Source organism: Vulpes vulpes, chromosome 2, assembly GCF_048418805.1.
Source record: "Vulpes vulpes isolate BD-2025 chromosome 2, VulVul3, whole genome shotgun sequence".
Lineage (NCBI taxonomy): Eukaryota > Metazoa > Chordata > Mammalia > Carnivora > Canidae > Vulpes > Vulpes vulpes.
In genome coordinates, this window is record NC_132781.1 from 81,410,784 (window position 1) to 81,435,441 (window position 24,658).

General features: G+C 41.8%; 1 protein-coding gene across 3 annotated transcripts in view; it reads left to right on the forward strand.

The window, feature by feature from the left end:
* Positions 1 to 4,708: 4,708 nt before the first annotated feature.
* Positions 4,709 to 24,658, forward strand: part of GABRA4 (gamma-aminobutyric acid type A receptor subunit alpha4) — a 216,162-nt gene continuing 196,212 nt past the window's right edge. For 2 of the 3 annotated variants that reach the window (XM_072749081.1, XM_072749079.1), the window contains exons 1-6: positions 4,709 to 5,046; positions 5,374 to 5,492; positions 19,857 to 19,924; positions 20,925 to 21,145; positions 21,320 to 21,402; positions 23,965 to 24,108. In XM_072749081.1, coding sequence (XP_072605182.1) covers positions 4,961 to 5,046; positions 5,374 to 5,492; positions 19,857 to 19,924; positions 20,925 to 21,145; positions 21,320 to 21,402; positions 23,965 to 24,108 — 721 coding nt within the window. In that variant the 5' untranslated portion in view covers positions 4,709 to 4,960. The remainder of the gene's footprint in view (positions 5,047 to 5,373; positions 5,493 to 19,856; positions 19,925 to 20,924; positions 21,146 to 21,319; positions 21,403 to 23,964; positions 24,109 to 24,658) is intronic. The other variant, XM_072749080.1, reaches the window with a different exon arrangement.

Genomic DNA, 24,658 nt, shown 5'->3' on the forward strand with positions numbered 1-24,658 from the left:
ATTTTTTCATGTGGGTTACATATCGCTACATATATACCCATAAGCAATGTACATTATTTTTAATGTTTTAAATTTTGTGTGGATGATATTTTACTGAAGGTATTATTCTGCACTTGCTTATTTCATTTATCTTACATTCTTGACATATGCCTGATTTGCTTAATTTTAATTACCTTGTAGTACTCCATTCTTATCACAGTGCACAGTATCCATTTCCCTGTTAAAGGACATTTGCTTCGTTGCTATTTTCCACTATTAAAACGATATATTATTTTTCAGTCGCTCCCTTGCAAATATATTTGAGAGTTTCTATGGGCTTGAGATGGCTTGATCATAGGGCATAATCATGTTCAATTTTAATTATTGCCAAAGGACTTACCAAGTTAGTTGTATTAGTCCTGTATCACCCTTGAAATAAAACAACATAGATAGAGAAAGATAAATACTGTGTGAACTTACTGATATGTGAAATCTAAAAAAGTTAAACTCATAGAAACAATAGTTGCCAGGGGCTGAAGGTGGGGGAAATGGGTTGATGTTGGCCAGTGGGTATAAAGCTTCCATCCTTTATGAGATGAACAAGTTCTAGGGATCTTAAGTATAGCATGGTGACTATAGTTAACGATTCTGTATTGTGTGCTTGAAATTTGCTAAGACAGTAGATCTTAAATGTTTTCACCAACTATACCAAAAAGAAAGTAACTATGTGAGGTGATGGACGTATTAATTAACATTATTGTGGTGATCATTTCAGAATATATGTATATATCAAATAAAACAACAACAAAAAAATTGCATTTTATCCAAGTAGTTCTCCAGGGAAATTTTTTGGTCCATCATGAACAAATTACTTAAGATATTTAAGCTTCAGTTTATTTATAAGAAAGGAAAAAGAATATCTAACCATAAATATTTTTTCTGAAGATTTAAGTGAAATTAGCTATTGATAAAGGATAATTGCTATTATTATAATAAAGATTATCACCATCATTATTATTGATATAAGCATGTCAAGCATGCCTTTATGAATTTTAAAACTCATTATATGTATGTTATTTATTTATTCATGAGACACACACACACACACACACACACACACACACACACACACACACACACGGAGGCAGAAGCAGGCTCCATGCAGGGAGCCTGATGTGGGACTTGATCCTGGGTCTCCAGGATCACACCCTGGGCTGCAGGTGGTGTTATACTGCTGTGCCACCAGGGCTGCCCTTTAATTTTGTTTTAAATACAGTTGAAGGAAGATCACTATGGTTGTTCACTAAATTGTGTCCCCTCCCCCAACCAAAATCTTTTTTTTTTTCTGCTTTTTCCCCAACCAAAATCTTAAGTTGAAGTCATACCCTCAGAGCCTCAGAAAGTGATTGTATTTGAAAATAGGGATTTTTAAAAGGTCATTAAGTTAAAATGAGGTTTTTAGGGTGAACTCTGAGCCAACAGGACTGGTGTCCTTATAAGGAAACTTGACCACCAACATGCATGCATGCAGAGAAAAGACCATGAGAAGACTCAGGGAGACAATGGCCATCGATAAGTCTGGGAGACAGGATTCAGAAAAAGCAACCCGGCTGACCCCTTGATCCTGGACTTCTAGACTCCAGCATGAGAAAATTAATATAGGGTGTTTAAGAAAAAAAAATCATAAGACAGACACTTGGAACAAATTTAACAACAGTTAAATTTGGGGCACTATTGGTAACCCGGGAATTTCCCTTCCTAATCATTACTATTATATACTGAAAAAGAAAAAAAAAAAAACCCAAAAAACAAAAAACCAGAAGCACCTGTCACTTGATCGTAGTATTTTCTTTCAGAAACGCTGAAAATACATACACATACATATATACAATTAAGAGAAATAATTAATAGAAACTAAGAAAAGCAAGCTGAATTCTTTCAAATTCATTTTATTAAAAAAAATTCATTTTATTACCACCCCAAATTTTTGGGTACCAGGCTAGCTGGATGTTTGGTAAATTGACAATAAATGGAGCTGAGTGCCTTTAGTGGAGACTCAAGATCTACCTAATAGTCTATGGAAGCTGGCAATGGATAGGGTCATCAAATGAGATAGAAATGTTTGGTACCCAATAGTTACAAATATTCTTCACCTATTTGATTGATTCTTCTATTTTATATGTCACTTTTTATATTAAAACATTAGTCTGTACTATAGTTGTCCATAGCCTTTGAAAATCTGATGAAAGTTAATAAAAAGCCTCACAGAAAAATGCACATCGTTACCTGAATATAAAATTTTGTATGGACTTTTAGGGCATTTCATAGGCCCATGGACTTGGAAGTGCCCATCCTATGGCTTCAGCACTAGGGCAATCTATATTATTCTCATCCCACCAGATCAGAGATAAGCCTTTAAGATAAACTTATAATATGTGGCTGGCTTAACATAATGATATTTGGGGGTTGTCCACTTGAACCCACTTCGAATTCTATAAAACTTAGCAATGAAAGACATTTATTAACTTTAAATAAGGAAGCTATAGTTATACTTTTAACACTTTTGTATTTCTGCACAGTTATATAGAGACAATCATAAGAATTCACTCACAATCTGAGTCATAATGGGTGGAAGTCTATATAAAAAGTAATAGCATATTTAAAGATATTTGTAACTTTTTATGGTAAGTTGTTTTTTAATGTCGCAGCTATTTTAAATTCAGAGTGACAAAAATACACTTTTTAAAGATTTCAGACACTAACACTCAACATATAACTTCAAGTAATATAAAAGATAGGATAAATGAGAAGCTGTGAAATAAAATAAAATGATATATCTCTACTATTATCTTCAGTTGACCTTAAAAACCATACACCAGTTAACAAAACTGTAATTGGAAGTAGCTACACTGAAGGGATGAATCTTCTTTTTATACCTTGGGAGGTATTAGTTTCACATTTTTAAAATTAGAATTTTAAAAATAATTTATCTTTAACAATACAAAATCTCTTTTCCCCAAAGCCATGATCTTGTCTTTAAAAAAATATTATATATATATATACATGCAGGCAGCCCGGGTGGCTCAGCGGTTTAGCGCTGCCTTTGGCCGGGGGTGATCCTGGATCGAGTCCCACGTCGGGCTCCCTGCATGGAGCCTGCTTCTCCCTCTGCCTGTGTCTCTGCCTCTCTCTGTGTGTCTCTCAGGAATAAATAAGTAAAATCTTAAAAAAAATATTATATATGTATTTATGTATTTAATGGATATTATAAGAAAAAAATAGAAAATTCTGATTTAGGTTCTAGAAAGTATAGGAAAGCGTTAAGATTGGAGAAACGATATAATGTGATATAATAATAATAAGATGTATTATCAGCTTTTCTGTGGAGAATCTATGGAAACAAATTATGCTTTCATGACATATATGGGAGTACGCTAATATTTCCATTTTTTTTCCCCCAAGAGAGTAAGCTTGAATTCCATCCAAATTAATTAGGATGGATCTGAGAGCAAGCAATTCATTAATTTGTTTAATTGTTCCTTCAATAAATATTTATTATCCTTGTACTATGTGCCATGGACTGTAATAAGAGAAAAAATAAATACAGATAAATAATAATTACCGGGCCCAGACCCTGAGGGACTCTTTTAGAGAAGAATGATACCTATGGAATTTGCACGAAGTCTAGGAGGCCACCCGCTGTCATGCGAGCTCACCGCCGGCCTATCCGCACGTTGGCCTTCAGCAAGGCCTCCCCCTTGCAAAGAAGATGTTAATCCGGATCTTGAAACAAACCCAAGTAAACGGAGAAAACCCTAAAATTCCCTTGGCCTGACCGTTTTCCTTCAGGTCAGCCCGCCAGAGCAAGGCTCTAAACAGAATAGAACCCTTGGCGGTGACGGGTTCCACCAGGGAACCAACTTTTTGGAAATCCCGCGGGTCCCGGGGGCCCCGCGCGCGGCCTCCCACGTGCATCCGCCTCCGCGTGGAAGGCCCCGTCCCCGAGCCCACGAGCAGCGCCGCGGGAAGGTCCGCGGAGAGGGCTCCTCCGGGGTCGCCGGCGAACCAGGGGTCCCTGCGGGCTCACTGGTCTCCCCCTTCCCCGGCCCCCGCCTCGCGCCGCGCCCGCGCCCTCCACCCCCGCAGCGCTCAGCCCCGGGCGCCGGGGGCCGCAGGTGCGCGCGGGCGGGGCCGGACGGCGGGAACCGGCGAGGCACCTCCGCACCCGCAGCTCGGCGCGGGCCCCGCCCCGGGAGGGCCCCCACCCCCCAAGGTCGCGGCGCCCGTCCCCCGCCCCCCGCCCCCCGGACGGGTCCGAAGCAGGTCCTGGCGCTTCCCCGGGGGGACCCGCGCCCCAGCAGGAGGAGCGGGACCCGGGGGGGGGTCAGTACCTGGTCCCCGGGGTCGCCCGTCCCCCGCCCCCCCGGACGGGTCCGAAGCAGGTCCTGGCGCTTCCCGGGGGGACCCGCGCCCCGGCGGGAGGAGCAGAGGGTCAGTAGTTCGTTCCCGGGGTCACCCGTCCCCCGCCCCCGCCCCCGGGGACGCGTCCCAAGCGGGTCCTGGGCGCTTCCCCAGGGGGACCCGCGCCCCGGCGGGAGGAGCGGGCCCGCGAGCAGCGGGCCGGGCTGCGCGGGGGGCGGGGCGCGGCGCGGGGGGCGGGGCCGGCCCGCGGGGCAGGTGGGCGAGCGGCGGCGCGGGCCGCGGGGCCCCGGGAGCGGGCGCGGGGAGCGGGCGGGGGAGCCGTCGGGAGCTCGGCGGGGAGCGGGGGGCGCGCGGCGGCAGGACCCGCCTCCCCCGGCCGCGTGCACACCCGCGCCCACCGCGGCTCGGGCCGGCTGAGCGCGGGCGAGTGTGAGCGCGGGCGAGTGTGAGCGCGAGTGCGCACGCCGCGGAGCCTCTGCCCTCGCCTCGCCTCGCACCCGCTCGGGGCCTCCGCGGAGCCCGGAACGTGGGCAGGCGGGAAGTATGGCAAGCTGCGGACATGGCCTCTGCCAGCAGGGTCCCCGCGATCGCCGCGTGCTGCCGGGTGGGCTTCGCGCTCCTGCCCGTCCTGTGCCTGGCGGCCTGGTGAGTCCCCCCGCCCCGAGGGCGCCCGGCCCCGCGCTCTCCGCCCTCCGCGCCGCGGGGCCGCCGCCGGGCTGCGGCCGCGTAGACGCCGACGGCCGCGGGGCGCCCTGCCCGGTGCCCCCCGCCCCCCCGCGCCCCCGCCCCCGCCCCCCCTGCGGCGCCGCGCACCCTCCGCGGGGGAGACAAGCCCGTTTCCACCTGTTAGGCGACCCGTTCCTAAAACGACCCCTTTCGCCTGTTTTTTTTTGTGTGTGTGTGTTTTGGTTTTTTGTGTGTGTGTGTGTGCTTTTTTTTTTTTGCTTTTTTTTTTTTTTCTTGCGTGTGCAGTTTAAACGAATCACCAGAACAGAACCAAAAGGAGGAGAAATTATGCCCGGAGAATTTTACCCGCATCCTGGACAGCTTGCTCGATGGTTATGACAACAGGCTGCGCCCTGGATTTGGGGGTAGGCGCGACCGCGGCCGCGCGTGTGTCCTTCCGTCCCTCGCGCCGCGCGCCTGCCCGTGTGTCTGCGGGACCGCGGTTACCCGGCCTGGGGTGCAGCCCTGCCAGCCCTCGCTGCCCCTGCCCCCCCCCCCGCCCCCGCGACCTCCGCCAGGGCCGCCCCCGCCCCTCCAGGCCCCGCTGCAGGCGACGGAGGGGGAGCGGGAGGGGGAGGGGGAGGCTCAAAACCGCGACCCCGGGCCGGCTGCCCAGCTGCTGCGCCCCCAGAAACGGCTTCTCTGCCCCCGCCGCCCTGCCCCGCGCAGGTTGCACTTGAGGCGACTGATCCCAAGTCCCCTGTCCTCCCACGTGGCACCTGTCCCTCTGCCAGAACCCCGCCGCCCTGCTCTACCTAGGACGGGAAACTGGGGCACGAGCTGCAGGCTCTGCTGGGGAGCCCAGGCCCTCCCTGCTCTCTTCCCCCGTGGGGTGGATTCTCACTTTCTGGGGGGACGTGGCACCGACTCCCCTCCTAAGACTCTGAAGTCCGAGGTGTTTTCAGCTTTATTTCTTCCCTAACTATTTATAGTGACTCTAGCAGAGGCGCACCATTCACCGTCCTGTTGTTCTTTTTCATGTTCGTGTTCCTTTTGCTTATATAAGGAGCATTTGTGTGGCAAGCCTTGTGCTAGGCACCGCGTCCCCAGATCCTTCACAGAGGGTTCTTAGCCTCAAACCCCCGGCTCAGTCCAATGGAGAGAGAACCTGAGACTTCATCCCGAGTGTCAGCTCAGGTGTGCTGACCACCTTCTGGTCCCTTGTCTCTACACTGAACTAGTTATCTACTGGGAGAGGAGTTGAACAAGACACGGGCTCTATCTTAAAGGAGCCTCCAGTAGTAGTTGCAACAGTAATAACCACTAATACTGTATTTATGTATTTGAGTTTTCATAGAGGGGAGGCATTTCATAAGGCATTACTGAGAGTAAGCTCTCACTACCCCCATTTTACAGATGAAGAGATTGAGGCTTGGGAAGTTAAGTAACCAGTTCAGGTTCACAGTCGGTAAGTGGCATGGGCAGGATGTGACCCCAGGTCAGGGTGTCTATTTAAGAGACAAACTTGTGAAGATCGAGAGGGTATGGGATGCTGTGTGGCGAGCATCACAGGACAGGAGGTGCACAGGGAACATGAGGCTTCCTGTTGAGACCGTATAGGAGATGGGATGAGGAGGGAAAGGAAGAAATAAAAGGGATCAGGACATCCCACGAAAGAGAGAGTTACAGGGTCTCAGGTCTGAAAGAATGGTCAGAAATAAAAGCGAATTGGAGAGAGTGGAGCTGGACAGTTTTTCGGAGCCTGATTAGTCTGGTTCTTCTCATTTAACAAATGAGGACACCGAAGATTAGAAATGGAAAGTGATTTATACAGGGACACATAGCATATTAATGGTTGGCTGAAATCGGGTCTTCGGATCCCAAACTTCTTTCTGGATTTTACTGAGGAGGTTATAGGCGGCCATTGAGGATGTTAATTGAGTTTTTGTGTGTTGACGGTGATAAATACGGATGAGAAGGATGAAAAGATTCTCCTAGTTCTTCTCACATTGCCTCTCCAGCAGTAGGATGCTCAGCACTGCATTTGCCTTCATGCAAATCTGAAAAGAAGCTTCCTTGCAGAAGTGAATCATTTGTCAATGCACGATCTCTCACAAGTGACTGGGAAATTATCACTTTATATCCAAAAAAGAATCTTGTGGAGAATATTTCAGATGATGTGATAGCGTCGAAGACTCTATTATATCAATAAAAGAGGATTTATCTGCCCATCCGGGTTTTAAACGTGACATTTTAAGTAAGGGGGGAAAAATAACAGAAATATCGAATCACATGTTTCAATATTTATTAGAGAATTGATGGACCTGAACATAAATTAAAGTGAAAAGTCATAACTGAAATCATACGGATTTATTATTAAATGGCGAAAGTTAAGGTAGCATCCTGTCCCATTGGTTATAAATACAAATATGACTCAAAAAGGAGGACTCCACTGTAGATGCATCCTTTTTACCCGCTACCCTCTCCCATAATACTATATAGACAATAAAATGAATGGGATCAATCTGTGTAAGCCACTACTAGATTTTGGCTAGCTGCAGTAGTGCTGAAGTGTCTCCAGGGCATTATTAGTCATCTTACCTGTCACCACCAAGTGATCTGCATTACCCACCTGCAGATACTTTGATAGTTTTATGGGAAGGGCTGAATTCACCTGACTTCAAGTGTGAGCAGTTGATTAATCAGTAAACATTTACTCTATAGCGCAGGTTTTTTTTCTTACTCATAAATATTTGTGGTACATGCGATTTTTTAGAAATGGGCCATTCTCTGTAAATGCATAGCACACCAAAGTGACAGGGGGATAGTAATTCTCACCTGCAGAAACCGTGTAATCTGTTTACAGGATAAGTGAACATCACTGAAAATAATGGGAAAACTCATTCTTAGCACAGACTTTGGATACCGTAAGTTTGGTCCTTTCTCTGACACTTCAGCACTTTGTGGAAAGTTTGGCATTTTAAAAATAAAATGAAAACAATTCAGATTTTGACCAGTGTGCTATAAATACAGATTTACTTCCTGGTTCCTTTAATCCTACCTCTGCTCTTTGTAGAGCATTTACTTTATATCTGTTTATACAACTTAGCTGTGTTCCATTTAAAATAAAGCTAAAAGCAAAGATTTGAATTGAAATTGGATGGTTTGTGATTGCTCAGTAGGCCGGCAGGGGTTGGAATAGATTTGGAAACTAAATTACATATTTTTAACTCAGCAGCACAGCTTGCAACAGGGAAGTAAAAGGAACTGAAATGATTCTCTTCTTTTCATCCCTCCAGGGTCTCCTCTCCCTTGTCTCCCACGTTCTCCCATTGGAGAAGAAAAGGGGAAAAGGTGAGAAGAGAAGGAAGGAGGCACGGTGAGAGAAGCCAGATTGGGACTTCTGAAGGGGTATAGTTCTTTTGGCCTCTGATAAATCAGACTGCTGTCATCCTGAAGTAGCCCTCACCTGCTTAGAAGTGGCACACAGGTGAACCCTTCCACAAAACAGCTAGGAAGTCCTTCCCCTGTGCTCTTAACCACTTGCGACACTGTTATGCGGGCGCCGTCTTAAAAAAAAAATGCATAGCTAAGGGATTAACCACCAGGAGATAGTTTAGGAAGTCGGCCCTTCACCACTTGAATTTATTGAGGGATTACACAAACCCTCGTGCATTTCCATCTTCTGAGGCTTCTGATCTGGAATAGTAAATACTTCAACGAGAGATCATTGCCTTAGAACATCTTCCACAACCTCTCTGAGATGGGAGCAGAGCGCGAGGTCAGTTTTGCAAGGTTGCTCGCCAGCATGGTGGGGCTTCACACTGGTGAAGCTTGGAAACCTCTATAGTTTGGAAACCGTTTGGCATAAAATGTTTAATAAGATTGTCATAACGACACAACGAGATCAGCAGGGTGGGCATCGTCAGTGTGTTAGAGGGGGCTGAGAGAAGTGCCAATGAACTGCTCAGAACCCTAAAACTACTAATAGGCCACGAACAGACTAGGGAGCTGCTGTGTTGCTACATCCACTTCCAAGGCTTTCTTCTGTCCTCCTGTTTACCAAGAGTGAAGTTTTCATTAACATCCTGGTTCCTAAGTAGGTTATTAAAATAAGCAAAACTACATTTCCCCCCAAAGGAATGAAGCGAGAACTTTTATTCTAAAGCTTTAATAACATTTTAAAATGGAAAAGCAAATATAGAGAAGTACATACACTTAGGTAAATTTGGAATAATTTTCCCCCACAAATAAAAATACTCTTGCAATGTTTTCAGATGATCTATATCCTAACCTAAAAATTAAATTAATGCATTAACCACATGCTAGCCATATTAATTGGAGGTCTATGGAGAATATATATATATAATTTAAATATCACCTACTACTTTTGTAAATATGTAGGCAAGAGAACACTTCAAATCCACAGGGCAACAGAAAAATGAAACTTCATCTCTTTTGAATTTGTCATTCTCAATTTATGCATTCAGTTGTTGAACCGATAGATTTTGAGACCACCGTGTAGAAACCACAGGAACAATGTGAGGTTGTAAAGATATTATTCTAAATCAGACACAGGCCCTTGTGAACTTTATAGCTAAGCAGTGCAGAGGGAGAAAAATAACAGAGAAACAAGGAAGATATGAAAGATGATGCTATGGAACAATCTAGTAGCATGATAAGACAGAGACTTAATTGGGTAAAGGGACTGTCTCAGATACAGTGGGGAAGAAAGTCTTTTAAATTGAGCCCTAAAGGGGACAGATATGGAAAAGGCAAGCAAAAGTTGTTCTCAGGCAAGGAAAAACGAAAAAAAAAAAAGAAAAAGCAAGTGTAAGGATTCTAAGACAGATGATAACTTAGTGTGATTCAGACTGTGAAGGGAGCCTGGTGAAAGGGAGTTGCGGGAAGCTGGTAAGAAAGCCAGAGGAACAATCTCACAGGACTGGCTTGTTGTGGTAAGAAGAGGCCAGATCATGCAAGGTCCTTTGTACAAGAGTTTAGATCCTTCTTTTTTTTTTTTTTTTTTAAGATTTTATTTATTTATTCATTAGAGACACAGAGGCAGAGACACAGGCAGAGGGAGAAGCAGGCTCCATGCAGGGAGCCGGATGTGGGACCCGATCCCAGGACTCCAGGATCACGCCCTGAGCCAAAGGCAGACGCTCAACCGCTGAGCCACTCAGGTGTCCCTAGATCCTTCTTTTAGTGAACCTGGAAGCCACTGGAGTTGTGTAGGTGGAGGCAATGACTTGGGGTGACTCAGATGGTAACATGATCTCTCTGGCTACTGCATAATAAGAAAGACTTAGATACAAACGTTGGGCAGTATTGGAAATGAAGAGACCAACGAGGAAGGGGTTTTTTGTTGTTGTTGTTGTTAGGAGGGGGTGGTTCTCTTCAATAAGTCAAGGATGGCTCGGTGTAAAGGTAATAAATGTAGTAAAGAGAGATTTAGGTGGAAAAATTGAGATATATTTTGGAGGTATAATTCAACAAATAACTGGTGATGGATTTCATATGGGTGGTAAAGGAAAGGGAGAAGTAAAAAATGACTCCTGGGTTTTTATTTTGAGAAAACGAGTAGAGGATGGTGCTATTTAAATTAGGGAAGGGAGAAGAGACATGGGGGTGAAATCACGAAATCATGTGCAGATTTGTTAAGCTCAGAATACATAGGCAGAGTCCTAGTGGTTGTACATGTTTGGATATCGGACAAGAGTTTTGTCTGGAGATCTGCAAGAGGGTCACCAGCATATGGTGCTATGAGAACAGGTGCCTAGAGGAGAGTGGAAAGAGGGCAAAGAGCCCAGAACCAAGCCTCAAGGAGCATTGACAATTGAGGAAGGGCAGAAAATGTAGTTTTGTCAGAGGATGAAAAGGAGTAGACTGTATCGGTGGGCACTCAGAGAGCGTGAAGTTCTAGAAGTCAAGAAGAATGTCTTAGGAAGGAGGGATGAGAAGCCCCTGAAATTCTTCTAAGATTAAGTTAGATAGGGCTGGCCGCATGAGATGTTTCATTCCATTCGCTTTTCATCAACTACTTATTAATCCTGTACCATGTGCCTGGCGCTGCTCTAGGATGGCACCGGGGAGGCATGAGTAGCCACAAGAGATGCAGTTCCCTGCCTTCGTGAGCTGATAATGTAGTGAAAGAGACAGAAAATGAGCAACAGAAATAAGTAAAATATAGAGTATCAGAAGCCGATACCTGCGATGGAGTAAGATAAAGCCGGGGAGGAATTGCGGTGTAACTAAAAGTAGTAGAGAAACTTCAATGAGAAGGTGATATTTTGAGCAATGATCCTAAGTAGGTAAAAGTAGAAGCCACGTTTGGGTTCGAAAGAATTGTATGTGCAAAAGTGCTAAGCGTGGAAGTCCGTGTGTGTACAGTAGAGTCTAACAGAACTGAAGAGTGAGAAGGGGTTGGCGTGATGCGAAGCTGAGGTTGTGTAAAGCTGTTACTCCTGGTCCTATCACAAGTGATTGGAGGGATTCCATCTGGGACAGACCCTGACCTGCCTAATTTTCTCTTTCTTTTTTCTTTTTTTTTTTTTTTAAATAAAGATTGTATTTATTTATTCATGAGAGACACAGAGGGAGGCAGAGACACAGGCGGAGGGAGAAGCAGGCTCCCCGTGGGGAGCCTGATGGGGGACTCGATCCTGGGGCCCTGGGAGCACAACCTGAGCCAAAGGCAGACGCTCAGCTGCTGAGCCACCTGGGTGCCCCTAATTTTCAAAGACTCACCTTGGTTGCTGTAGTGACGAATGCAAGTGCAGAGGGGTTTTCACAATTAAGGAGGCAAGCGATGACGGATGTCTTGACCAAGCTGGTGGCACAAAGCTTGTAACGCTGGAGGACGTGATCAGGTGCTGGCTGTGTTTCAAAGCTCTGCTCTGCTAATGACAGCTGGAAGGTGGGGCGTGGGGAAAAGGGAGGTGTCCGACTCCAAAGTGTTTGACTTGAACACCTAGAAAAATAGAGTTGCCACAGTGTTGGCAACACTGAAGCAGATGAGGGGTGGGGAGGAACAATTTGTACATGGATGTCCTGACTTTGAAGTTGCCTAAGGGACATTAAGTGGAGATGGATCTGGAAAGCAGAGATGATTGTATGTCAATATATATGATATTTAAAGCCATAAGAGTACAGGGATCATCAAGAGATGAAAGATGATGGAGAAGAGGTTCAGGGAGAGAGCTGGGAAGTCCCCTGCACTGAGAGGTGGGGGGAGAGGAAGAGTCTCTGGCCCAGGAGGACTGAGGAGTGGCCTTGGAAGTAGGAGGAAGCTCTCAGAGGGCGCATACTGGATGTTAAGTGAAAAAGAGGAGATGGAATTGATCATTTACTTCCTACTGCTCCAGACAGATTAGGAAAGATAACATGGAACTGGTCACTGCATTTAGCAACACCCACCTCTTGGGTGCTTTTGACAAGAGCAGCTTCAGTAGCTGCTGGGTCTGGGAGTCTGACTGGGGGGGAGGAGGAGTCTCTGGACATTTGACAGGGGAGCAGAGAAACGGGCTGGTAAAGGGAAGGAGCAGTGGGATCCAGACAGCTTCTTCAAAAATGGGTGAAATTAAGTTATTTTTTTAAAGTCTGTGTTAACAATGCCATAGAGAGGGAAGATTGATGGTATTGAAAGGAATTTTAGTGGATCCTGAGCCTGAAAACCAGGTTGTAACAGATGATAGAGTGGATAGAAAAGGAAGAATTAGAGGCCGTGTGTATGGGTTTTGTTTTCTTCCCCCAGAAGTTCAGAATGTGAAGGGGAAGAGAAAGAGGGAAGGCTGCCTTCTTTTAAGATAAGAAATATCAGAATACATCTGTGTGCTACTGGAATAATCTAGTAAGGGGTAATTAATATTACAGAAGAGGGAAGGGGTAACGGAAAGAAAAATGCCCTTGAGCAGACTAGAGGCTGCGGAACCCCAGAGCACAAATTTACTTTCTTATTTTCTTGGTTTAGCACCAAAGAGGTTTTCTTTACCAAAGAGGTAAAGAAAATTTGCATTTTCTTTAGGGCGAGGATATTTGGTATTTCCCCAAATAGGCGCTGTACGATCTAGATATGGGCTACTCGTAACCTTATGGATATTCAGATGAGATTTCGCTGGGTTGTTAGTTTTCTTTAAGGTGAAAAATACATCAGCTTGCCTCATATTCCCGTCTAGGCCTTTTTATTGTATTTATTTTTGAAAGCCTCTTGTGTGCAGGATTGGATTCTGAATTAACAATACTTGTTTAACAATTACTGTCATTATTGGTCTGCACATAACCTTCTTTTTATCCACCCACCCATCTATTCATTCATCCCTTGTAACGTCATCACAGTTCAATATTAAACTGCATGACAGTGACAACTTTTATCCTGCTAGGTGGTCTCCCTCAGCCTCTCTTCCTGTCTGCCCTGCCCACGTAACTACCATTCTGAGTCCTTTCTAAATTCTCTTAATAGTTTTTCTTTGAATATCATTTTAGCTCAACTTAAAAAAAAATTAAATTACAAAAATGCAATGGTTTTGAGCATGTTATATATTAGCCTTTGGTGGCTTTTTTTTCCCCACTTAATTGTGTATTGCTAAGATTCATTCTTGCTGTTGCATATTGCTATAGATCATTCATTTGACGGCTGTGTGATATTTCCACTTCATAGGAACCAGTTTATTCATCTTCTCTGTTGGCAGTAGGCATTTTGCTTATTTCCAAGATTGTGTTGCTGTGAATATTCTGGCCCAAATTTCCTGCTGTAAATGTGCAAAAGTTTCTTTTGCATATATATCCAGGAACGGATTTTTCTGGATCTTAGTGTAAGTGGGAGTTTGACTTGATGAGATAATGCCAAACTGTTTTCTGTGGTGGTTTTACAAATTCAAACTCTCATTTACAATGAATATGAGATTCAGGATCCACAAAACCTTCAACTATATATATATATATATATATATATATATATATATAAATTGAATATATTATATATGTATATTGTTAAGTATATTATATATATTTTTGAATATATTATATATTATTGAGTGTATCATATGTTATTGAATGCATGATATATAATTGAGTAGTTATATATTATTTATATTATATATATTTGAGCATATTATATATATTATTGGATATGTTATATATTATTGAGCATATTATTTATCATTGAATATGTTATATATTATTGAGTATATTATATATATCATTGAATATATGTATAGAACTTGAAATGGCATTTGATTGTGAAATAATTAGAATTTTCTGATTTCTAATGTGAACATCTTTTCAAACCTTTATTGCCTATAAGAATTTTCCTTCTGTGAATAGCATTTTCATCTTTTGCCCATATTTCATTTTTTTTTAAACACCCTTGTTATTTATTTAAGTACTGTAATCATTTAAAAAGTTGGCCTGGATTGGTAGGAGGATCAGAGGACATAGGAAGCACTAATCTTTGATGTTATCTAAGTAAAACTTTCTTTTTCCTCTGTGATATCAATAGATATCTCTTCTTTGTTTACTCTGCAGGAAGGCTAGTGTTTCTTTCTTTCTTTCTTTTTGTTTCTTTGGTGACAAACAAAATTAGGTATTTCCTTAAGCATATCACTCAAGAATCCTTGTTGTTATTGTACCTTCTCAGTACTTTAAGTCTCTTGATTTTTAGAAACACAACAGCAGTGTTTTGTAAGATGTAGCTGGATGCGTGAATTTAGGTGGATAAGAAACCAGAAATACGTCCTCAAGTACGTAGCTGGGGACACAGTATGAACAAGGATGACATGTTTCAGTATTAGCAAGACATCTAAGGTCTTTCTCCTGGTTTTACAGCAAATTGGACACTGTTATTGGAGAAGAAATTAAATCCTTATATCCTTAAGTTAGCAGTGAGTGGAAAATCATCTGATACATTGTAAATTGTTTTCCTACTTTCCACCCAAGTTAGATTCGGTACTAAGATGGGAATATTCCTCTGAATTTCATCTTGGCAGTCTTGGCTCTGTCTTTCAAAGACTATAGAAGATCACTTTGCTTTACAAAATGCCAAATACATTTTGGGGATTAAAAACGTTTCCCTATTACCCAAGAAGTAGGATTTTTAAAATAAAATATGTCTCTGATGTTACACAAATGCATATAACATTATGAGAAGTCCTTCCAAGCCCAAAATTATCTGGTTTCTATGTAATTATGCTCTTAGTAAGGTTGATTTGAACGTCCTAAACAGTAGCGTTAGAGGAAGCGTCTCTAAGAATTAATCTTAATTACATAGCGACCATTATTCATAGAAAACTGATTTATTGGAAACCTATTACATTTAAGGCCTGAGATTAGTTCTGGGAAAGGATACAAATATAAATAAGACACATTTTCTGCTTTAATCAGGAAATATTTTTAGCTTAACTGGTGTAACGGATGAATCCAAGTAATTTTTCTTTTGGGGAAGTTTTAAAATCACTAGTGAGATGATATTAAGAACACGAACACATACTTATTCACCACCTAGTATGTGCAAAGCACTATGCTAGTTGGGAACTTCAAAGAGGATTAAGATTCCATCTTTGCTGTTAAGGGAAGAAAGACTCAAATAAGCTATAATAAGATAAGAGCAAAGGCATGGAAAGAACTGCAAGAACATAGCTCAGAAACCACGCATAAACAGAATTTAGGAAATTTAGATATGGTATGTTATGCAAGAGATAGGAAATTATATAAGCCATTAATTATTGGTTTATTATTTAGTGATAACATTAGCATGGCCAAGCGAGAATGTACTTGGGAGATCAGTACAAGGGGGTTATAATTCTGGCTCTGGCACATGATATTTAAATTCTGTGAGCTCAGTTTCCAGATCCAGAAAATTCTCATGATAATATCACCCTTGGAGGGTGTTGTGAGAGTTAAATGAAATAGTGTATGGAAAGACGCTGGTGTCCTGCCTGGCACATGGTAGGCCTTCATTAAATAGAATTATTGTATCTCTGATTATTGCTCTTTGGAAACAAAAACCTGTTCCCTTTGAGCCAGCATGCCCTCTGTTCACACTCCATCCCCACTGTTGCATTCCTAGGGTAGGCCACCATTATGTCTCCTAGGGTAGGCCACCGCCATGTCTCCTAGGGTAGGCCACTGTCATGTCTCCTAGGGTAGGCCACCATCATTTCTTTAGGCTAGTATGGTTGCCTCTTAGAAGAGACCTTCTGCTCCACTTGCCTCCCTATCATTTACTAGCCAGACAACCGCCAGAGTGATTTTATAAAAGATAATTTAGATCACATAATTTCCTTACTTCAAACTCTTGATGGCTTTCCAATGATTAAGGGATAAAAATCAAACTTCCTCACAGCCTAAGGCAGAATTATACTGAATATCAAAGGAAGAGAACTTTTGGGAAAGAACAGAAGGTAATTCTTTCTTTTGTATCTCTCTATTCTTCTGCTTGGGCTGCCAAAACAAAATACCGCAGACAGAGTGGCTCACAGGATAGCGAGATCAAGATGTGAGCAAGGCTTAGCTTCTTCCGAGTCCTCTCCCCTTTGCTCTGGGTGGGTATCTTCTCCGTCTTCACGTGGCCTTTCAACTGTGTGTTCCTGTGTCCTAATCTCCTCTTCTTTGAAGGGCACCAGTTACATTGGATTAGAGCCCATCCCAGTGACCTCATTTTAACGTGATTCCCTTTTTAAAAGACCCCAACTCCAAATACAGTCATGTTCTGAGGAACGGGGGGTTAGGACTTCAACATGTGAATTTGGGAAGAACTCAATTCAGCCCATCCCAACCTCTCCATGTGCTGCCCATCTGTCACCAGGATTTCTGCAAGTTCTTTTCCATGAGGTTATGACAGCTGTTACTCTAACACATATTCTAAGAATGTTGCTTGGAAGATGCCCCTTTAGAATATGGGCTCAGGGGTAGGTCTCTGTCCCACTGACTCTGCTTTTCATTCTTTTTATGTGGTTTTCATTTTGTAGCCTTCTCTTCCTTACCTGCTTTGCACCAGCCTTACCGGCCTCCTTTCTAGTCCCTGAACTCACCAAGATCCCTCCTGCCTCTGAGCTTTTACCCTGAAGTATTTTATGCATGGAATGCAATGGTCTCTGCTCTTCCAGTGGCAAATGCCCACCCTCCACGTCTCAGTTTAAAAGTTACCGCCTTGAAGCCTGGCTCACAAATCGAGGCTTTCCCAGTCTCTTGTTCAATTACCAGCCTGTGTTATACCTCTTAGGAATGAAAAGATTCTTCCATTTAGTTTATTATTTATACTCAGTCTCCTCTGATAGCAAATTCACTTTCGGAGACAGGGAATTTATTTTTATTTCATTTCATTTTTTTCAAATTTTTATTTAAATTCTAGTTAGTCAACATATAGTGTAGTATTGCTTTCGGGAGTAGAATTTAGTGGTTCATTACCTACACGAAGCACCCGGCGAGACTGGGAACTCTTACGTCTTGTTTACCACGGTGGCACCAGGCCTACTATGGGATCTGACCGGCAGCAGGTGCTCGCTTGATTAATGTTTATTGAGTGAGTGTCCAAGTGAATCCCTTTACCAATCGTGTATCTGTAGACTCTCACTTAATCTCAAAGCCCAATATGATCATGTAAAGCAAATACTGAATAATATCACAGACTAATGAAACAAGACTAAGATTGTAATTCTGAACACTAATATTTTTCAAGAACCATTAAGAAAGTATTATGTAAGGTTTTGAAAATACCTGTTATTCACTATAAGTTAAGTAATTGAATTTAAATAAAATAGGTAAAACAAAAAGAGAAAACACCCATCATTATCATGGAATCATTGTAACTACAAGAATTAGCATAACCCCACACACCTTAAAATAAATTTGTAAGCAAAAATATCATTGGCCTAATTCTTCTACATGTCCCTCGCTCTCATTGAATATCTATGGTATTAATGTTTTACAGGACATAGTTTGGTAAATAATGTTCTAGAAATTGGATGAACACTGTAAACTAGAATAAAGCGAACTGCATCACTGTTGTTCTGAAGAAACCAGCAGAGTGACTTGTGCCACTCTTGAACCACTTTGTGCCACTCTTGAACCACTTTGAATCAATTCACCAAGAAGTGAATAGGTCTGACTTGTAGGAGAGTTTATCTTATCTAAAGTTCAACACATATTACCATCTTCTTGGATTGCCTGTCTATTCCTGGAATATTTTGGCTTAATGAGCTTATGACCATCATATTTTTGTTGTTGTTTACAATTGTTCATTCAAATAAAAATCCAATTAACTTCTCACACTTATTTTTATCTGTTTACCTAATTTTTAATTGTATCTTATTTATCTGTTTTCCAAAGTGTGTGTGTGGTTATTCTTTTTGAAATGAAAGCTCACGATAGATCAATCTAATCTATACCTTTACTTTTGCTGTACTTACAAAGGATATATTTTTCTTAGGATACTTATTTAAGAGGGAGAAATATTCTGATTCATTTCTATGAAGATAACTTTAAACCTAGGGCATTAAGCCACACCAACTGCTCTTTGTCTTTTTTTTTTTTTCTTTTTTGGGCATAAATCCAATTGCCCAACCAGTATCCAAAGGAAATAGTCCATCTTGATAACAGATGTTATGCTTTCCAGTACAGAATATCTACCTCCTGGCCAAACAATGGTATCAACCATCATTTAAGGAAATGATGTTGAAGAGGGCAGCAATTTTTAATTTTTATTAGTAATAAAAAGGTATGTATAATAATAACAACTATCATTGAGTGTACTATATTCTAGAGACTGGTACTAAGTCATTTACATTTATTATTTCAATTAATACTCATTAAAACCTTTACCTATTAGGATTCATGACTTGACTAAGATCGTATATTTAATAAGTGTGAGAGCCAAATTTAAATTCCACAATTCCTGATTTTAAGCACCATACTAAACCAAGATTGTGACCATTTTCCTTTGTCTAGAATCTGTGTCAGTCCCGTTGTCATGATGCCCTCCCTTCTTTTCTGCCAAACACACCCACATGTTTGTTTCCGAACCAGTCTTATTAAGGCCTAGGAAGGATCTCAGTAGTGGCCGGTATCAGAAGCAAAGAGAAACTACTACTTAATAAGTACTCTCATAAGAGAGTCACTGTGTTCAGGGTCTTATATGAACAATTTCATTTGATCTCTATCAACAGTCTTGCCTGATGTGTGTGGTTGCTGCTTTTGAGAGGTTCAATAGCCTGCCCAAGATCAAACAGCTAGTAGGTGGCAAGAAGTGAATAGGTCTGACTTGTAGGAGAGTTTATCTTTGATCTCAGTCACCAGTGGATGGTCTGCCTATTGTTAAAGGTGACATGAATCATTTTTGTGTTTAGGTTATTTCCCAGAATTCTCAGCTCTCCAAAGATGCATCCCTTACAACCATTCGAGTTTATCTCCTTCTCACTCTCGTGGCTAAGTTCCCTCTTAATAGCTTGCTTCTCTACTAACGGCCAATCAGATGATGGACTCTAAAAAAATTACAAAGTCTAAAAGCTTTTGTTTCCTGCGCTGCCTGTCGTAACAGTGCCCAGAGGTGATGTATCTTTGAAGAAACAAGGTTCCCCTAAATAATTGGGTTTTATTTTTGTTATTTTTTCCCCGTAAACACTGCTTTCTGATTCTGTTCTTTTGTCTACATTTTTTTTTGTAGAAATGCATTATCTCACTGAAAATTTAAGATGCCCATAAAAACACATCATATCTGTATTTACTCTTTAATTATCCTCCTTGCCTGTAAAATTGGTAATTTTTTTCACTCTTACTTACTTCATACCTACTAGGTCCTGTTACAGAAGTAAAAACTGACATATATGTCACCAGCTTTGGACCTGTCTCTGATGTTGAAATGGTAGGTATTTGGGAAATTTAATGTACCTCTTGAGGTTTGAAGAAAACATGGAGAAGAGAGGGCAATTAATATTTATCTTGTTGTTAATCACACACAGCTAGAAAGTCAAAGAACTGCCCAATTAGTCTCAAAAGCTTATAAGGAGTAAGACATTGAATTTGCATTTCTAACATTTGACTATTTTGTGGCTTGGAGTCATTCTCAACAAAGAAGAGAACTTTCCTGTTACTAGTCTCCATGACACCACCTTTTATGTAGTGATTTTTTTCCTTAGAAAAAATCACTGAAGAGGAGAAAATTGAAGAATATAATTAGTTTTTGTAGGAAACTATACTGTAGTCCTAATTGCACTTAGTATTCCATGTTGGCCCAAATGCTCACTCCCTGCTCCCACCCAACCCCTTCTTGCCCTGCCTTTCTCATGCTGAAAGAGGTTAGAACACCAAACACTGGTCAGGATGAACTCCTCCATTCAATTGTGCCCTCTACTAGTAAATATAAGTAGTTTAAAGGTCAGAGGGCCTACTTTACCTTTTCCCTTGACCTAAGGCTCCTGGGCTAACTTTAATAAATTCTGTGAATATAAAATTGCTTTTTACATATTTTACTTTGTCTTAGAGATGCTTGCAATTTTATGATTAATTATGAAATGATATTTGTTACACTTTTACTAATTTTTCTACCTGGTCTAAAGTACAACTGTAATTACCTGGTGCTGGCAGTTTTATTAAATTATAGTAATTACTCTTGAATGATTCATGTGTATGGTAATTTACTTATCTAATAAAGTAGAAGATTAAGGTATCAAGATGGACAAAACATGCTTTAATTGCTGAGAATCTTTTAGCTCCACTGGTTTAAGAAAATTTCTGCTTCTATTAATTTAGGTTTTTTTGGGGGTAGTTTTTTTCTTTTTATGAGTGGGAAGGAGACTAGAATTTAATGCATATTTATGTGTAGTTGTCTGTGATTTGAATATGTCACAAACTAATTTCCCTAGGAATACACAATGGATGTGTTCTTCAGACAGACGTGGATTGACAAAAGACTAAAATATGATGGCCCAATTGAAATTTTGAGATTGAACAATATGATGGTAACAAAAGTATGGACCCCTGATACTTTCTTCAGGAATGGAAAGAAATCTGTTTCACATAATATGACAGCTCCAAATAAGCTTTTTAGAATTATGAGAAATGGCACTATTTTATACACAATGAGGTAGTCATTTTTTTCTTTCTCCTCCTTCACTTTTTGTGCTTTTTTCCATTCTTTCCTCCTTCCCTTTCTCTCTCCTTCTGCCGTTCCTCCCTTCTTCCCATCTTTCTCATTTTAGGCGTCCTTAAGAACATTTTTAAAGTGAGAGTTAATTTTAATTGCATTTTTCCACTATAGACTCACCATAAGTGCAGAGTGTCCCATGAGATTGGTGGATTTCCCCATGGATGGTCATGCATGCCCTTTGAAATTTGGAAGTTGTAAGTTACAATACAAATATTCTTAGAATTATTCTTATCTAATGCAAGCTAATACTTACATATGTGTGTGATTTCCAATTATCCGTTTAAATCATTGTTGATGGCAACTCTCCCAAGATTTTACTTTTAGGAGACTATTCCAACCCCTTTTCCAAAAGCCAAAAAAATCTATATGTACAGCTAGCCCAGGTAGACTGACTTGTTGATAATAGGTTGGTGGTCAGTGGTGAATTTAGGGACCTTTAAAGCCCATGTGTCGGTGGTGTGACAAAGAAAGTGCAAAGGATTTTTAGTGGGGAAGGGAGTAATTGAGCAGTGTCTGTTACAAGCAGACTCCTTTATGGCAGATTTGAAGAAAGGTGAGGGAAGTTTCAGGGTTTCTTGAAAGGACAAGGGTTAGAGTAATAGCAGCACTGTTAGTATCAAAGTGGCTGAAGCACGATGAAAGCATAGCAGGAGACACAGTCTGATATATAGACAGCCGGATAATATACTGCCTTATAGACCACATTTAAGGAGTTTGGATTCCCATGTAAACGCTACAGAAAGCCCTTGGGGCGTTTTGCTTGGAGATTTGGCATTCTTTGACATTTTACAATTTCATTTCAGCTTTTCTATGGAGAATGGATTGTAGGGAGGTTAGAATAGAAGCAGAGAAGAGTTGGAGGCTATTGCTTTGGTACATCAAAGATGGTGGTGGCTTAGACAAGGACCCTACTAGAGGAGAAGCTGGGAGGTGGGTAAATTGGGCATATTTTGAGGAGGTGAAGGCAAGCAGGTGAAATGAATGGGTAGAAAAGAGTATGAAACTCTTTCCCCCTAAGCTCCCTTCTCTGAGATGGCAGAAAAATGAGATTGCCTCTTCTAATGTCTGCCTCAAATCATTTGATTCAGTCAGAATCTACCAAAAATAGGTGCTGGCTTTTACTATTGCTTCAGATCCTTAGTGCACTGATTGTGAAACTCTTGGCTGCTATTACCGTTGCTCACTGCTTAACTTAATGAGAATTGGCCATCGCCCTTCTTTTACAACCCCTAGTAATCTAATCACAGTATTCAGTGAGCTAAGTTAATGCTAGAGAGAGTCATTTGCTTTCTGACCAGTGACTTAATGAGAGAAGATTAAAAAAAAAAAACAAAAAACCAAAACACACAGGAAGGATGATCTCACTGGGGGCAGGATTAAAATTTGTCTTTACTATAATAATAATAATCATATAATAATTTAAATTTCACCCCAAGGTATTTCTTATCTATGGGAAGTTCTTTCCCACTCAGCACCCCCTTGGTTCTCATACACAGCACTCTTTGGAGTGACATGAACACAGTGGATACTCAAGGTACTAAATAAATCACTCTTTGGAAGTTGATTTTTGGGATTAGAAATTAAAAAGAGAGCTACCTTTTGATGGCCCTCACCCATGTTGCCCGTGCCCCCACTTCCTGCCTGAAATACTGAGTCATTAAGAGAAAGGTTATTCCACCCAGGTAGGCTAGCCAAGAGGAGGATGCCTGATTTAGACTCTCAGGGGCAGGCACAGAGTGTTCAGGGTCTTTTGGATGTATGATGAAGCATGAATATACTCAGGAGAGAAATGTTGCCACGTAGCTGTTCACCGCTAACTGACCACACAGGCCTCAGAGTTTGTTTTGTGAAGTCGCTTGTAAACATAGTGTCTCCCCAGATATCAACTCCTTGGTAGAATTAAAGGGTCTCACTGAGGACCTACTGTGCTCTAGCCATTTTAGGAAGGTCTGGGCAGGGAACCGATTCTTTTGAACATACTTGTGTGTGAGCCAAGCTGTCTGTGGTAGGTGGACTGGTAAGCGAGCAGCTGGCTTCCATTCCCATTGAACACCGAATAATAGAAAATGGGCTTAAATTGCCACTGGGATGCATTCGTTGAAGGTGAAAGGGAAAATGTCCTGACTGTGAGAGTTGAAAGGTAGTGGGATTGGTTGTGTGATTATATTCCCTGGAGAGCTTTACAGACAGCAGAGCCAGTCGTCCCTGCAGAATGGTTCCCAACTGGCCTGTGTACTGCCCAGAGGCAGTCTGCAGTGGGCAACCCCTGGAGAGCTGGCCCCACAGTTCGATTTGTCTCTGGTTTTGTTGCTGTATTATTATTCTAGGCAGCCTCTGGTACGTTTCTAATTGGCGGAACTGCCTTAGGATGGAGGAAGTCAGTACTGGTCAAACCCTGGAAGGGAGTTAGAATGGAAGGAAGTGCCGTCTTGGTGGAGGGGCGTTATTTTTGCTTCTCAACTGCTTGTCCTATTAGTATGGACACACATCCAAACGCACTGATGCATGTATGACATTTAAGTTGCCTTAATTTTAGTCTCTCCTTCTCTGATTCTTTGACATGAAAACAAGAAATCAAGGCTGTTCATGTAATCTCTACAGCTTTCCAAATCTTAAATATGTTTGAATAAATCCTAATGATGAGTGTTTACTTTTGTTCCATGTTTCTTGAACAAGTGTAATATTCTTAAGTGTTGACCATCAGTACTGGTGAAAAAGGACCACTGACTCTAATCCCATTTTGGGCTCTCATTCAGATGCGTATCCGAAGAGCGAGATGATTTATACCTGGACCAAAGGCCCTGAGAAATCAGTGGAAGTTCCAAAGGAGTCGTCCAGCTTGGTCCAATATGACTTGGTTGGGCAAACTGTATCAAGTGAAACTATCAAGTCCATTACGGGTGAGATGCTTAATGATTAAAGTCACTATGCTACTTGGCTTTCATTGTCTAGCCTGCAGATGGGATTGAAAACACGTTTTGGGATTTGGATCTTCTGAATCTTGGGCTCCACAGTCCTAGAATAAGACCACTGCTTTCCTAAGTAACTTTCCTAATATGTCGCTTTCAGATGTCATGTTAAAAGTATTTATCAACAGCTACCAGAAATCTTTTTTTTTTTTTAAGATTTTATTTGTTCATTCATGAGAGACACACAAGAGAGAGAGGCAGAGACACAGGCAGAGGGAGAAGCAGGCTCCGTGCGGGGAGCTCAATGCGGGACTTGATCCCAGACCCCGTGATCACCCCCTGAGCTGAAGGCAGATGCTCAACCGCTGAGCCACCCAGGCAGCCCCCAGCTACCAGAAATCTCATGTTTTTGTTTTTGTTTTTGTTTTGTTTTTTTTTCAGAAATCTCATGGTTTGTTTCCCTTACTAGCTTTCTAGATTTTTGTTTAAATGCCCATAAAATATACTTGAACTCAGGGATGTTACAAATGGCTCTGTGCTA